The sequence below is a fragment of the Phaethon lepturus genome, unplaced genomic scaffold (genome assembly GCF_000687285.1).
Source record: "Phaethon lepturus isolate BGI_N335 unplaced genomic scaffold, ASM68728v1 scaffold10587, whole genome shotgun sequence".
Classification (NCBI taxonomy): domain Eukaryota; kingdom Metazoa; phylum Chordata; class Aves; order Phaethontiformes; family Phaethontidae; genus Phaethon; species Phaethon lepturus.
The window spans coordinates 1-15858 of NW_010551147.1; the positions used below are offsets into that span (position 1 = coordinate 1).

Below are 15858 nucleotides of genomic sequence, written 5' to 3' on the forward strand. Positions count from 1 at the left end.
GGGAGCGCCCTGCGGGGATCAGCCGGATGAGCCGTCAGGGGCAGCGAGCCCCGATAGGCTCCGAAATTGGCAAGCGAGCCGTGTCATACCCTCAGTTCCGCTGCGCAGTCACAAGCAGATGTTTGCAGCGTTAATTAAAAATAAAATTCGTTTTTGCTTCTCCAGTGACATGCCACGCACTTGTTCGTTCCCTCTAAATCGTAGGGAGGTTTGTATTGCTTAGCTCAGAGAGCACTTCTTAAGCTTTTTCGGATTTAAATGTTTTCTAGCAATGGATAGGTCATGCTTTAACCAGAGGTAATCTGATTAAACCTATTGTAGAATAGTAGACAAAGTTGTATGTTATATGAGAAAGACTCAGCAATTATTTTAGTTATTTAACAACTGATCTGGACTGTGTTTAGGTAGGCTTTTTTCTTCTAAAACCGCGTAGTAGTTTGGGATTTTTTTCCCCTCCCTAAAACCATGAACTTGGCATATTCACAAAACGATGTAACTTGCTTCTTTGTAACTGTGTGGAAGGTTAAGCTCTTTCTTATTTTCTAGGAAATGCTGGAAGCACTGAAGGCGCTCTCGACCTTTTTTGTCGAAAACAGTTTGCGCACCCGAAGAAATTTGCGTGGAGACATTGAACGACGAAGCTTAGCTATAAATGAAGAATTTGTCCACATATTCAAGCAAGTTAAAGAGGTAGTGTTTTTACAGTGTGACTAGATATTTTGCAAGGTTATTGCTATATAATTTAAAGTTTAAAAAAGGTAAAAAGGCTTAAGGAAGATTTTGACTTTCCAGGACAAACATACTTTTACAGTAAAATTGTTTCATCATTTGTTTCATTTGATGTAAATCCTTTGCAGAGGGGGGTGGTGTTTCAAACAGGTAAAAATCCTAAGTGAATGTTGATCTTTGGAGCTGCCTTTGCTCCATTGATTAACAGGGAGCCTAGACTGACTATGTTCCTTGTAACTTGGGCATCTCATTTTGGTGGGATGAAGCTGGGCCTAGGTATGGCATTTCTGATTTAAAGCAGAGTTACTGTTATTTGAACTTATTTAGGAGCTTGAGAGTATAAACGAAGATGTGCAAGCGATGAGCAGCTGCTGTGAAGATATGTCCAGTCGTTTGAAGGTAATATATAAATAGATGTGCTTTGTATATTTTTCCTTTTGAGGTGCAACTACTTTCTTTTGAAAGGGTAAATAATTGTTTTGGAAGATTAACAGCAACAGTGAGATGTTTCCATAGTATGCATATTATGTTACTTCAGGATATTAGTATGTTTCTTTTTACTTATTTAGAAAATGTGTTGAGGAAGTAACTTTAGTTTCTTCGAAATTGCAATTCAGAATGCAGCTTTATACTTATTTTGAGAATAGCAATGTGATACCCATTTGTATGTGAGTGGAGAGAAAATATTTTATTAGATTGGATGTGTGTGAGATTAAAGGGTTAATTACATTTGTGTATTTCTATTTAAAATTTATGTGCCTTTCCCATGACTACATCTCTTTAGTTATGTGTTCATATAAACACCTCAAGTGTGTTCATAAGAAAGTATCTTGTAATCCAAAGAGGGAGACAAATCTAGTGTACCATGTTCATTCTATTTGTTTCACAACATTGTCTCAAAATTCTGATAAGCAACAAAACCAATTCTGTTTCATATTAATCTGAATCCATAATATGCTAGAGGGGAAAAAAAAAGTTGTGTTTTATAATGCGTTACTAAATCTGGCTTGGGTTTAGTGTACAAGTCCAATATTCAATACAGTGATTTAAAAGGTTTATGGATGCTGAAGTGTAGATGTTTTGCCAAACCAAATCTGTTCTGCATATAGCACAAATGAGAATCCTTCACTAAAAAATACTGTGAAAACAGTTGCTTTTTCCCCTCTCCCCTAAGGGGGACTTTAGATGTCCCCCTACTTTGATGAATAGGTTTCATAGTCATTGTATGTATTCCCGTAAGAATGCTTGTAGTCAGATGAACTTGTTCCAAAAAGTGTGAGAGTACAGCATAGCCCACTGCAGTACTTAATTTTCAACTTTGGAAGGCATTGGGAAGTGCACCTCGGAGGTCTCAGATCTCTTTGAACACTGTTAATGTGGATGTATTCCCTAGTGCAGTTCAGGAACTGTTTGATTAAACTCTTAGATGTGGAAATGAGTCAAGTGTCCATGCAGATTTTTGCTCTTTTCTGTCTTTAAATCATGAAGTGTAACTATCGTCTTTGATTTTTTTTTTTCCCCCAGAGTAAAGCCACCCTGCAGTGCTTTCTTTTTCTATTAAAGTCAGTAGGTAGTTTTGTTCTGTGCCCCCCCTGAGGTTTCCTCTAGAGCCCTGTAGAACTCTGAACTTGTCTCAATTCAACCCATGTTTTCTTTGTCTGTATAAATGTTAAAGTAAGTTAATAAGCCCATGAACAAGCACTCAGTTGTCAAATACTCTGGTATTTTATCTGTAATAGTACATGAAGACTTGCAAGCACATGCTCTAGCTGAATAAGAAGACAAAGTTGGACTAAAAGTAGAGCAAATAGAAGATTTAAAGACGAGTATCTATAGCATATAAGGCAGAAAAGTGTGCTAAGAGAGCAGAACAAATACAAGATATGAAAGGGACTATATATTGATAAGCCAAAAAACTTTTTATCTTTTTCATTTCCTAACTTCATAATACCATCCAATCTGAACAACCAGATACTGTCAGATCTGATTTCAAGACAGTGACTTGGTAAGTGCAATGGCTGAAAGGGAGAGAAGGAGGCAAGTGCTGGAATGGTAGAAAGCGGGGTTGAAAGATAGGGAAAGTTTTAATTAGTATACTGAGGTGGAGAGGAAGAGAAAAATATTTCTATTTCAGATCTGCAAGAAACATCAAATACAAGCTTTCTAATTTTTCTGGCATGTCTGACTTTTCTGCCAGTTACCTTGTTTTCTTTAGAAGTAAGTTCTTACATTACATACAGTAATAACAGTATCTGGGATGTATTTAAATGCATGTAAATAAAAACTGGCTTCTTTGATATATCTGGCTAGATCCAGAAAAACTGCTTTTCCTTCCTTTCTGCTGTCCTACTGTTAGCATTCTTCTTGGCAATTAGTACTTCTGTCCAGAAAGCACTGGAAAAGAAGCAAATTTCTTCTGTCTTTTTGGTTTATTAAAATCTGCAACTCTGAAGGAAGGGGGCAAAAAAAAAGTCTGGAATTAGTAGATTTCCATACTGAATAGTTCAGGTCTAGTCTTCTGTTGTAATTGTCCTTTTTTTTTTTTTTTTTTTTTTTTTTTGTTAGGCTGAAGCACTGAAAATCATTATCATTTTAAAAAAGTTTAAAATATAAATACATCTTAAAATCTAAATATTATCTTACGTAAGTTATAAAAAGCTTAAAGAGATCTTAACTTATTTTGGAACTACTAAACGTTCAGTAAATTCTGTCGAGTTTTTCTTAAATTTGTGTGCTAGTCCATAATAGTTTTCTTTAGAAAATTGAGCAGTGCCTGCTGTCTATGTTCATGGAACAGCTCAGTCTTCAGAGGGAGCCTGAAGTTGTACTTGAATGGTTGCAGTCCTACTTTCGCCTTTCAAAGTGTTCCTGTACCTTGACTGCTTTTTCCATTGTAACTAAAGCAGTGTGGCAGATAGAAAGGCTGAAATGAATCAGTGCGTGTATGTATTTGCGTTAGACCTCTAACGGGTTGCAAGATTGGCATCTTCATTTTGGCAAACACCGTAATTTAGACCTATTACAGTCTTGAAATTATTCACGCAGAATATCTTTATAGCTGTTTCCACCTCTTCACTTGCAGTACTATTCCATACTGATGGCATTTTGATCTTGGTTTTTCTTTTTTGTTGTTAAATCATCTTATTTTTCTTCCTAAATGACCACTGGTGGTGTCCAGTGGAAAACTTCTTGCTGAGCGATAAATCTCAGAACTCTTTAACTTCAGTTGCAGCAATCCCTTTAGTCATGCAGCTGCTGTCTGTAGGTTAATTGTTTCTGATAGATTCCCTTGCATTGTTATCACTGAACATTTAGGGCTGTGATGTACTTCTTAAGTGCATTGCTCTTAGAATCATAGAATGTTAGGTTGGAAAAGACGCTTAAGATCATGGAGTTGAGCTGCAAACCTAACACTGCCAAGTCCACCACTACACCATGTCCTTAAGTGCCACATCCACATGTCTTTTAAATACCTCCAGGGATGGTGACTCCACCACTTCCCTGGGCAGCCTGTTCCAGTGCTTGACAACCGCTTCAGTGAAGAAATTTTTCCTAATAATTTTTCTTCCTCCTTACTGCCCCGTAGGCTGCTTGGACTGTAGAACTAAACTTGCTTACACGAGCAGAGCTGTATTCGTGTCTAAAATGTCTGTATGGACACTGGTACCGGGCAGTTTAGCATCCGGAGGAACTTGTTTCATTTTTCATTTTGTAATAGCAAGCAATTTACAGTTGGTGGACAAACAAAATAATCAGAACTATTTCTAATATTTATAATAATGTTTTTGTATTAAATATAAATTAAAAAGCAATTGTGTATGAATATAAATATATATCAAGATGAAAATATATATGGATAAGTATATTAATTTATTTTTTCATGCTTGAAAATAGGGAGAGTTAATACTTATTTCAAGAAGGCCTTTTGTTTCAAAGACTACACTCTTTAAACTGCTTATAGTCAGAAAGCTTCCAAAGTGTTACATATTTTAAAGGTTGTGTAATACATTTGATATGATTGTGTTTTTCACGTGCTTAACAATTCTAATTGTATTCTAGGCAGCAAAGGAACAAACCCAGGACTTGATAGTAAAAACCACAAAACTCCAGGCAGAAAAGTATGTATACCACCTTATTTATTTCTTGAAGACATGACAGTACTGATGGAATTTTCTTCTAGATCTGATTCTGCCGCTCTTATTTTTGAGTAATAACTTTGGGGTTTTTTGTATTTGTACTTTGTTTTTAACACATATCTGTGTTTGTAGCTTAATTGTAATAAAGCTACTGAACCCTTAGTTTATTACTAGAGGATACAAAAAGGTAAGAACATATATTAGTGTTTGCTGCAATAAAAATTGGCCTTTCAGGGAAAAGGATCAGTTACAGTGGTACAGCATGCTGAATATGTATGTACTTTACCTAATGTTGGTTGATAATGTAAGTTATGTTGTTTTGTAACCGATATGGACCTATTCCATGTCTCACCAGTTTCACAGGCTTCTTGTTGGTGTTAAGGCTTGATGGCCGGTGGAAATCACTCTCTTGTTCAGGGACTGTATGTAGGAACAGAAAGTTGGTTTTATAACCTACTGGTTATATGGTTTATAGCCATATTTAAAGCTAACTGTGAAATACGTGAATACTGTAATAATCCTAACACAGACCACTTTTCCCCTCAGTTCTCCAATCTCTTGTGGAAGAAAATACTTGTATTTTGCTCTTTTCAGTATTTTTTTATTCATGGGAAGGGCATAGTAGCCCACATGACAGATACAAGTAATGTTTATTGTTTTTATGGCTGGGGTATCTGGTTTTACAGCTTTAGGGTTTGTCAGTGTAGAAGAATGAATCTCCTTGCTTTATCAACTTCCTTCTGAGAATTATATACAATTCACTGGAGATTAGAAATAACTATTTCCAGTGATATGTTTCTAGTAGAAATTATGGCTTTGGATAGCTCTGGGTGCACTTTCAAAATCAGTAGGTTCATGTTGTGAACTTCAGTAAGAAGTCCTGTGAGAGTCTGAATGTGAAGTTAGAATGTACTTTGTACATATTTTAAAAGTTGAATGTAGAATAACTGCACAAAATACAATGCTGGTTGATATAAAATGAAGGATTTGGCAAAGTCACAGTTTAAGTAAGTGAGCAGGAGTAAAGTCTTAGAAAATTTGTTACTTTAAATATGAGTATGTGAAGTAGTAGGACAGAGAAGTGGTCATATTTTTTGTAGTCTCAAGAAAAGGAAAGCTGCTTTGATTCCTTGTTCTGAAGCAGAATGGAAGATAGAAAGACCAATCCCAAGTAGTGTATGTCTAATTGGCCTTAAATTCCATTAAAGGAGATCATAGAGACTGTACATCAGTGCTTCTACAATGTAGTCCTTACTGACACAATAGTTTACTTAAAAGACTTTCTGCTAATTCCTTTAAGAGACAGAACATCCCTCTAGTGTGGGGAAGAAAAAAAGGTTTAGGAAGTAGCCTGTACTTAAAGGGTCTGTGTGACCTCAGAGTGCGCATGTAGGAAGAAGTTCTCTTTTGAAAGGCTCTTTTTAAAGTATACCATGAAATACTTACTAGCAGAAGCCAAACAGTACTTGTGATCTTACAATATGATGGTTATGGAAGATTCATAGTGCCTGTTAACTGTTTTCCTTGCTAAACTTAAGAAAAATTTAAGCAAAAGCTATAGTGGAAGGCTGTTTTGTTCCATTTGGGACATTTTTGTCACCTTTTCTTTTGACTTATTAAATGACAGTTTGTTCTGATGCATCACTTTGGTTTACATCAGGCACATGAAGATGCATCTGCTACTGGCTGTTAGGGGTTTCTTGAAAAGCTGAAATCTTGCTTACAGTCAGACAAAATACAGGTCTTAGATTGCTGATTTCTTGAACTTAACGGGTGACATTTCTTAGCCAACAAAGAAGTAAATGGTGAAACTGGGAGGGCATGGCTTCGCTGTCTTCTGAGAGTTGTCCTAAAATGCTGGCTGATTGAAATGCAGGGATGAAAGCTGGACCCATTCAAAAAGAAGGCAATTGAAACAGTGACTCTAAATCAAGAAGAGTCAATCTAGAACAACACCTCCTCTATGAAGAAAGGCTGAGAGAGTTGGGGTTCTTCAGCCTGGAGAAGTGAAGGCTCCAGGGAGACCTTATTGCAGCCTTTCAATACTTCAAGGGGGCTTATAAGAAAAATAGGGACAAACTTTTTATCAGGGCCTGTAGCAATAGGACAAGGGATAATGGTTTTAAACTAAAACAAGGTAGATTCAGACTAGGTATAAGGAAGAAATTTTTCACAGTGTGTGTGGTAAAACAGTGGCACAGGTTTCCCAGAGAGGTGGGAGATGCCCCATCCCTGGAAACATTCAAGGTCAGGTTGGCTGGGGCTCTGAGCAACCTGATCTAGTGGAAGTTGTCCCTGATCACTGCAGGGGGCTTGGACTAGATGACCACTAAAGGTCCCTTTCAACCCATACTATTCTATGATTCTGTGAGTTGCTGAGCATAATCAATTTTTTAGAGTTCGTCCTATAAAAAGACACAGAAGTCGTCTTCAGACTTCATCAGTTTCAAATTTCTATTTCTAATTTTTGTGGTCCTGTCAGCTGTTTATTTTATGACAGGCTTTTCACAAGGAAATATGAGTTAGGTCAAAGTTTCTTGAAGTTTAGGATAATGGGAATTTGTATTTGAATAGCACCAATATAATAGAATTTTCTGTGTAATTTTTAAATTTAACATAATCTTTTTTTAAAAAACAAATTCCATTTTATGTACCACAGTGTTTCTGAGTTAAGTTCTTAAATCAGTGCTGAGTAATGGTATGTTTTTAAACATGACCCTGAAAAATAAAATTAGTTTTGTTCTTCCTTTTCACATTAGTTATGTTCTTCTTTTTCACAAGCATTTTGAAATAGCAGAGATAATAATAAATTCTGTCATTTTGCTGAACCAGTTTTTTACGTTGTCCTTAAGGAAAGTTATTTTGACTCTGCCCTTCTCACTGGGTACTATGTAGTCCTCATCTGTTTTTGCCTTTTTTTAGCCATTTTTAAAAAATAACTTCAGAAATTATTCTGATTTGCAGTAAATGATTTGCTGTGCTAGCTATTGGTCAAAAAAAAGAGATCTCCTGTTATGCTTAGCATTTATCTGATTTACTTTAGCTGACCGTGTTTTTGTAGGAGGAAAATATTTTGATTTGATTCAGTGTTCTAAAACTGAAGTGAGACAGTCAACTTTCAGATGCATTTCATGCATTTATGGTAATTAGGGATTTAGATTTTTAAAAGTATTTAATTTTTGTATTTGAAATTTAAGGGAAGATGGGCTGCTGTTTTCACTCAGTATGATGAAGATAAAGTTACTTAGGCAAATAATTGAGTTTGTATTTCACAGCTTTTTATTTACTTCCCTTCATTTTCTAAGAATACATGTTAGCTTTGTCTTTGATCAAAGATGTGTAGTGGTCTTTCTGTAATAGTCTTAAGGCTGTTTTCAGAAAATGACAGGTGGAGCCTTTGGCTTGGGTAAACCCTCTTCATGCCTCGTCAGTTCTCCTGGAAAGTAAATTTTGTCGAAAGATGTTATAATGAGTATCAAGTTTAAAGCAAACTGCAATTAAAAGAACAAAATGGTCACTTCAGAACCAGAGGAAAAAAAATCAATAGCCAGAGTCTTTTTGATTGGAATGGTAACTTATCCTCCTAGCTATACAAAGCAACTAAAGGAAAGATTGAGATAGTAACTGAACTATTTTCTTAGCTTGCAACACTTTTTGATCTTGCAAATGTAAATAGCTCTTCAGAAATTTTTCCCTATGTGGCATTTGAACATTGTAGTTGTTTTTTTTTTTAATCAAAAACTGCATGATAGCGGTGAAGAACAGTTTCCCCAAGATGCAGAGTGGTCATGGGAACTTGAGTATGAGGATGAACATTTTAAGTAACAATGCTTGTTTGTGCTTTCATCCTTGCATGTATTCTTTCTCTTCTGCGATAGTTGCAAAGAAATGGCTACATCAGTGGTTCTGTGCGGGTACTAGGTTTCTTACGCGAAATAGTTTTTGCATTGTATTATCACCTATATAATTAGATGTAGTTCAAGATGATTTTCAATTTCCTAAGCTGCTTACCTGAACTCTTTATTGGTCATCCTAGTCTCTTAAATTTGTGGTTTGAAGGTATAGTGATCGACCTGCAGTATTGTGTAGGTAATCCTGATGACCTATTTAGGACTTCCTGTGTTGGTAAAATGTGTGATTTAAGACACTTGGTTAAATAGTTGGGGTAGAAAATAAGATGATAGTCTCAGATTTAAGTTAAAACTTCTGCATTCTCACGATGTTGCTTTGCATCATTGTTTTTCTTGTAACTTTTGAGCTTTAGACATAATTTGGCATAAATGCTAAATAGACTATGTTACTTAGATAACAAATTTGAAAAGTAATCTTCCATTAATACAACTGCATTTTTATATTTGTGAATATGTCAAAGTTGGTGCATTTCTTTGGTCAGTTAGGTTGCTTGTTCTGAATTTACTTTCTCTGTAAAGACTAGTTAAAATTACTGCATTAGAAGCAAAACAGGTTTACTTCACATTTTTTTAGATTATGTAATCTGCTTAACATATGAACTACGGGTTTTTTTCCCCCTCTTCTCTCCTTAAAATTGAGACTTATCACAATTTAATAGAACCATGTAGTGTGAAATAAAGTAGTCCAAATCATTCAACCCATCTCTCTATAATATAAGGTTAATTTATTGCTGTTCAGTAGTGTAGAGTCTTGAATAGAATGTTTGGTTTAACGTATTTCATAACAAACTTTGATAATAAAGAAAAACTGAGGTAGTTAATTTAGACAATTTCTGTGAATTGGTAAAAGTCAACTTCCACTCCAATTTCTTCACTAGATTTCTATACATTTACTGGAGCACACTAATATTGCTTTCAGGTTGCATTAGTTGGGTTTTTGGTTTTTTTTTTGTTTAGTAATGAGGAGATTAGTTTGTTTTCAAACAACATCTGCTGTGGTTTAAAAGATGTACACTTGTTTATTGTCATTGCTATTAAGCTGACAGGAAAAAGTATCGTGCACCTTGAAGTGAAATTTCATTAGAAGCTTTCTGTGACATGTCAGTTCTCTTGTTGTACCTGAGTTCAGTTCTGTTTTTTCTTTGGGTGAGCTAAAAACCTACTTGCAATATGAAACTACTTCACCTTGCATTGGTAACAAGTGTCCTGGAGTTCAGTAGTTCCTAAACCAGAGAAATAACAGTTCTGTTCCAAAATACTGTATACAGAGTGCCAGAAGCCTGGCTTTATAGTAGTTCTACTAGCCACTTAACGGTAACATATTGTGCAAGATTGGTTTTGAGGTTAGCCACGAATGATAGTCGTTGATCTAACAATTGAGGCAAGAGACCAGAAGGTAATAGCTACAATATTAATTCTTATAAAATTAAATAAGAGTGATTATGTAAGTGTATGTGTATGCTCAGAGAGATCACAGAAAATAACCCTGCAGGAATAGAAAATTGATGGGAGTCAGAAGTAGTTTTCTGGAAGTAAAGACCACCATACTCTGAAAACTGTATGAAAGAGTAGGAATGGAAATAGGTTGGACAGACATTTTTTGAGTCAGGCTAAAGTTTAAGAGCTGTCATTGAGATTATACACTTGAATGCCTTTACACATTATCTGGTTTTGCTAGCTGCTATTAATCATCTTAAACAGAGCAAAATACATATTTTGATGTTGGAGTCATTAGTTACGTTGATTCTGGAAAATCAATTTTTGTAGCACTAGGATTGTTTCACTTTTTAAAAACACAGTTACCTATGATTCCCAAACATATTTTGGAATTCAGCAGTGTGTTTAATTAAATTACTTTCAGACTTGCTCTTTATTTAAATTCAACGAACACAGTTCTTGGAGTTCAGTGAATGATTTGACTGTCACCTCTGTGCTCATTACAAGGTCAAAAGTCATAGGAAAAATGTTCATTAGTGAACATCTGCTGCTTCAGTAGTGCTACACTACAGATCTCTCATGCTTGTCTCTTGGTGGTATTTTTTTCCTTTTCTTTTTTAAGAAATACCTTTTTTCATCATAGTCAATTTGGAAATGATGCAGGAAGTTCAGCAGTATTTGTAGCAGGTTAGAGAGGTTTGCTTTCATCAGCGTATGCTCAGAAAAGTGTTCATCTGGTGGTTTGCACTGATGAGATGTATTTCATGTCTTGACCTTTTGAAACTTGTAATTACATTTATTCCTGTGAATATGCTTCATGAGAAAAAGCAGTGATTGCCTAAACTGAATTATAATTCCATGTGGGGGAGGGTGAAGGCTTGAAATTCTGAGGCTGATTTTCTTTCCTGATTTGTACCAAAGTAAAGCATAGGTAACAGGGAATAACACAGGAATTAAAACAGCTAAAATGGATCTGAAGGAAAAAAAACCTGATTTGTCACATTATAGCCATGACCAGCAGGCAAAGTGCAAAACCTTATTTTCTGCCAGCTTTTCTACCTGGCAACCATACATGCTTCTGTTGAGGCATGACGTACTCTTGATCAGTATGAAATGAGGCATGATCTTACAGGTTGGAGAAACATTCATCAGAAGTGCAGAATCAGTTACATGATACCATTCCTGACTGATGTTTGTCTAATCTGCTCTTAGGAGAAAAGCCCAGGAACAGGGAGACCATGATCTTCCCTGGAAATTGATTTTGGTTCTTTATTATTTTACTACCATCTGATTTAGTTCTCCTTTCGCTGCTGGTTAAGCTCATTTATTCTGATCTTATTCCAGGTGGATGTGGAGAACAATGTGTTATTTTCATGCCTTTGGCAACATTTTTGAATTTGATGGCAAATTTGAAGCTAGACTAAGCAGGCCCCTTTCAAATGTCTTTTTATCAGATTGTATAAAAGATACACTGAAGATATCAGTCTGTTTGGTATGACACTATGAACTAGATCATCTCTACAAGATGGAGAAGAATCTATTCACTGGAAATGCATTCCTTTTTAACTTAATTGCTGTTGACAAGTTAGAAAACATATCTTGTATCTCAACCATTGCTGAATATTGATTTACCTAGTAAGTGTGTGTATATATATATATCACAATTGCTGTGAAGTTTTGCATGTGAAAATTGCTTATCCAGACTATTCTGTAGATATGTACCAATGATGTTTATAGGAAGCCTGATCGGTATGTAAGTAGAAAATTACTAAATTTTATGAATTTATTTACTGCAGATAAGCTTTTTTATTCTAGTGTTTAGTAATCTGGCAAGATTTGAATCATTTCAGTGCAGTTAGTATCTTCTGTTGCTTAACTTTTGATTTAGCCTTTTTGATTTTTACCTATATAATTTTAGAGCAGAATGCATTATATGGCAGGGCTACAGCATTGCAGGCTAACTGTCTTTAGATAGGGATTACGGATGGCAGAAACCTTTTAAGTTCAAGTCAACTCTCCTGCCTGCAGATATCATTTGCATGATGACTTTCATAAACTTATCAACTGTTCAACATATAACTAGTGAATTATTTTTGCATTTTGTACATGTTGCTGTTCTTGGAACACTTACCTCAAAAGCTTGTTGTTTCCAGTAAAAATTTTTCCCTAATTTCCAATCTAATTCTTGGATGTAAATTGGCTGTTTTCTCATCTTGTCCTATATCTTAAGAGCTTCCTTCATCTCCTCTCATAAATTAGGTTCTCCATTCCCATGATCATCCTGCTAGCTCTGGTCTACTGGGAGTCCATTGTTCTTGAACACAGATGATCAGGATTGTGATCTATTTTCCAGACGAGATCTCATCAAAACCATCTGTAATATTACTGCTGCTTTCCTGTATCCTGGGAACGTTAGACAATTCACTATTTTTCTGTGCCTTCCTATTTTTTAATTAAGGAGAAAAAAAAAATATATTCTATGGGGATTGGTCGCTGAATACCTTCTCACAGTATTTCAGTTCTCCTTTAAGATGTGTTTGACAGCCAAAATGTAGAATAAAAACATTTGTTCTCAGCATTTACAAATGCATTTTTGCACCTGGTACTTATTTTTAAGGATGGTTTGCTAACACTTAATTTTGTGTAGAGGTTTTGTTCTATAGTCTTGTTTATTTGCCTTCCACAAAACCATCACAGAAAAATATTTTTTCCAATTGGTGCTGAAAAGCATTTATACATGTCTGTTAAAGATGGTTGTTATTTCTTTATGAGTTAGAAATACTCCCATCTTTCTGAGGCTTTAAAAAATGTGTTGAATCCTCAATACCACAAATTAAAATTAAGTTCAGAACATGCTGCTATGACTTGTCCTAGGTAAAGGAAGCTGGCAGATTTTTGTGCTGTATTTGGTGGCAAGATAAAATTAAACTTTAGGAAAGCCTGTTTCTCCTCCACCTCGTTTTTTTGAGCTGTCTAGGTGATAATCCTAACAAACAGTGCGCATTTGTATTTGGTTCAAGGGAAAAGTGCACGAAGTGCATAGTTTTCCCAGCCTTTTGAGTTCTCTTGCAAAAGAATTCTGTCTCCCTGGTAACGATTAAAACTGGGGAAATTGCTCTTTGTTGGAGTCCCCTACCCTGCCCAAGCTCCAAAGTCTACCAGCGCTAGGCACTTCCCCCTTTGCATCGGTGCACAACTTCCCATGTTAGTTGTGTCCCTTTATGCAGGGATAACTTTAGTAAAATGAAAAAAAAAAAAACCCCAAAATTTAGGATAACAGCACAGTGCAGCCTTTCCTCTGCTGTAGGACACTTGCTTAGAACACAATGTACAAATGATTATGTTTACAGAACGGCCAGTGGGTCTTGAAATGTCCAAGTGTCTGCACAGTTACCAACTGCTGTAGGTTGTAAGTAAGATGGCCTTACTCTAGCTTTTCTTGTTACCTGCATTGTGTTTTGCACAGCACTTATTGCACTTATTTGCACTATAGCAAACTTGAGTGATATTTTAATCCATTTCACTGCTTTAGTAAGATTGATCAAATTCTAGCTAAATATGTTAGCTTATGTCTGAGGAAATATATATATATTTTTAAAAAAAACTATGCAAATTTATTGGTCTCATTAATACTGTATACTGCCAGGTAGAAGTCAAGGGTACATGCACTTACTTATTTTGTTCCTGATCCTTCATCATCTAAGATATAGGATCTCTTTCTCATGCAGATTGATAACCAAGGCAACCTTCATAGCCAGCATGAGCAGAGGTGGCTAACCTGGGTTTTGAAGCTGAGTAGCTTGTTGAAATCCCATGTCCTTTGTAAAGAGCCTGAAAGAAACAGCTTTATCAAAATTCGGATGCATGCTTTTAGGTTTAGGATAGAGGTATCTCACCACTTCCGAATCACTACCTTGAGAAGGATAGATGAAACGTTGCTGCCACCTTGAGGTTGTTATCTGGTTTACATTGTGAAATTTTTGACTTGTGTTGCTAGAGTTCAATATATTGACTCTGTTTTATAAAAGTTAATTATTGGGAGCGTGCAGAGTGGGTCAGTGAGCAGTTATGACACTTGTTAGCCAAAGACACAGCCAGGGATAGGAATGGCTTTAAAGCACAATGTTTAATTGAACCTTGTTCTCTATAGCAGCAAAAAAGTAATGGAGCGAGCACTGTGCAGTGAGGACTTCCAGGTGAAGAGAGGTTGACTAGTGAGATCTTGTCATTATTTGTTTTTATGACCTCAGGAGTGAAGGGGGCACAGAATTCCAGCACAGACTAACAAGCATGCTATTTGTACAGATCCTGACTCTGGTCCTTGTTCTTTGGAAGCCTACAACCCTAATACCAAGAAATCTCTAAAGCAAACTCAAAAAAACTGTTATGCCTGGTATATTTCACTAATTAAAATCAGAGTTCCCCCTGCGCCCAGTTTAGTGAAAGTATGCATTCAAAAAATCTGAACAGGAGATAATAGTAAATGGAGATATTCTGTAAGAGTCCTTCAGAGTTTATGCACTCAGGAGATACACAGGTTCAAAGAACAGAAAAGTTGCTCAACATCCCATCTGCTCCTCTGTTTGTGGGAAATCTTGTTTCAGTTGAAACCAAGGAAGGTCTTGCATTTGCTTTCTCCAGTCTCTTTCCTACCATCTTTCTTTTCCCTAAAGGGAGGGATAATCCAGTGTAAGTATTTTCAGCTTTGTGGTTTTATATTAAATTGAGATTTCCATTACAAGAGGAGAGACTTGCAGCAACTATTAAATAAAGTTAATTGACTAAATTACATTGTCTGTTGTTTCAACCAAATCCAATGATAGTGATGTTGATGGATTAGACTTACTCAGCACAATGACGTGGAACAGGAACGTGCTGTTGAAAGCACCATCACTGGGTGAAACTTTAAGTGTCCTTGCCTGATTTTCAATTTGAGTAGCTATGTGATATGCCTCTAGGTTTTTGGGGGGCTGAGAGGGGATAATAAATATAATAATGTTTATTATTATTACTTGTTGTGACTGACTATTGACATGACCTCTTTTTATATGCCAGAAGGGTTCTGAAGTGTAGTTTTCACAAGCAGTTTCGTAGCAGCAGTGAACTAAGTAGTCACTGCCCCCTTGCCTCTGGCAGCTGGGTGTGCCTGTGCAGAACTTAATGTCCCACAGTCCCATAGTACAGACCTGTGGTAAACTGAATTAGGGAATACATATAACCTCCACCCAAAAAAACCCAAACAAAATAAAAACTTCTGTTTTTTTCCTGCCAGGTTTGTTCCCTGATCTGATTCACTGCACGATAGTATAAACAAGGGTTCTGGCACAGTGGAAAGGGCAGTACAGGGCAGGGATGAGCAGGGATAGCTGAGGCAGCTTAAGCAGCATGGCTCAGGCATTGTTGCGATGATTATTACAGAACAGACCTGATCCATCTTTCATTTGTGTTGTGAGAATGATGTAGTTGTCATCAGAAAATGTCTCACAAGCCTAATATTTAATTAAAAGTACCCTTTTGTTAGTATCTTCCTGTCTGTTCATTTTTGTGAGTATGTTTTGTAGACAGCTTCTCTTGGTATTTTTTCCTCTGACTCAGCTGAAGTTACACCATGGTTTCTTCTCTTCAGATTTTATTGTGTAATCTTC

The 15858-nt window shown here is 36.1% G+C and overlaps 1 protein-coding gene across 1 annotated transcript in view; it reads left to right on the forward strand.

Annotated features, from left to right (window-relative positions):
- Positions 1 to 169: 169 nt before the first annotated feature.
- LOC104623647 (conserved oligomeric Golgi complex subunit 6) overlaps positions 170 to 15858 on the forward strand; it is a gene marked incomplete at its 3' end in the record, with an annotated part of 35654 nt that continues 19965 nt past the window's right edge. The window contains exons 1-4 of the mRNA XM_010290798.1: positions 170 to 208; positions 547 to 690; positions 1057 to 1128; positions 4789 to 4847. Coding sequence (XP_010289100.1) covers positions 170 to 208; positions 547 to 690; positions 1057 to 1128; positions 4789 to 4847 — 314 coding nt within the window. The remainder of the gene's footprint in view (positions 209 to 546; positions 691 to 1056; positions 1129 to 4788; positions 4848 to 15858) is intronic.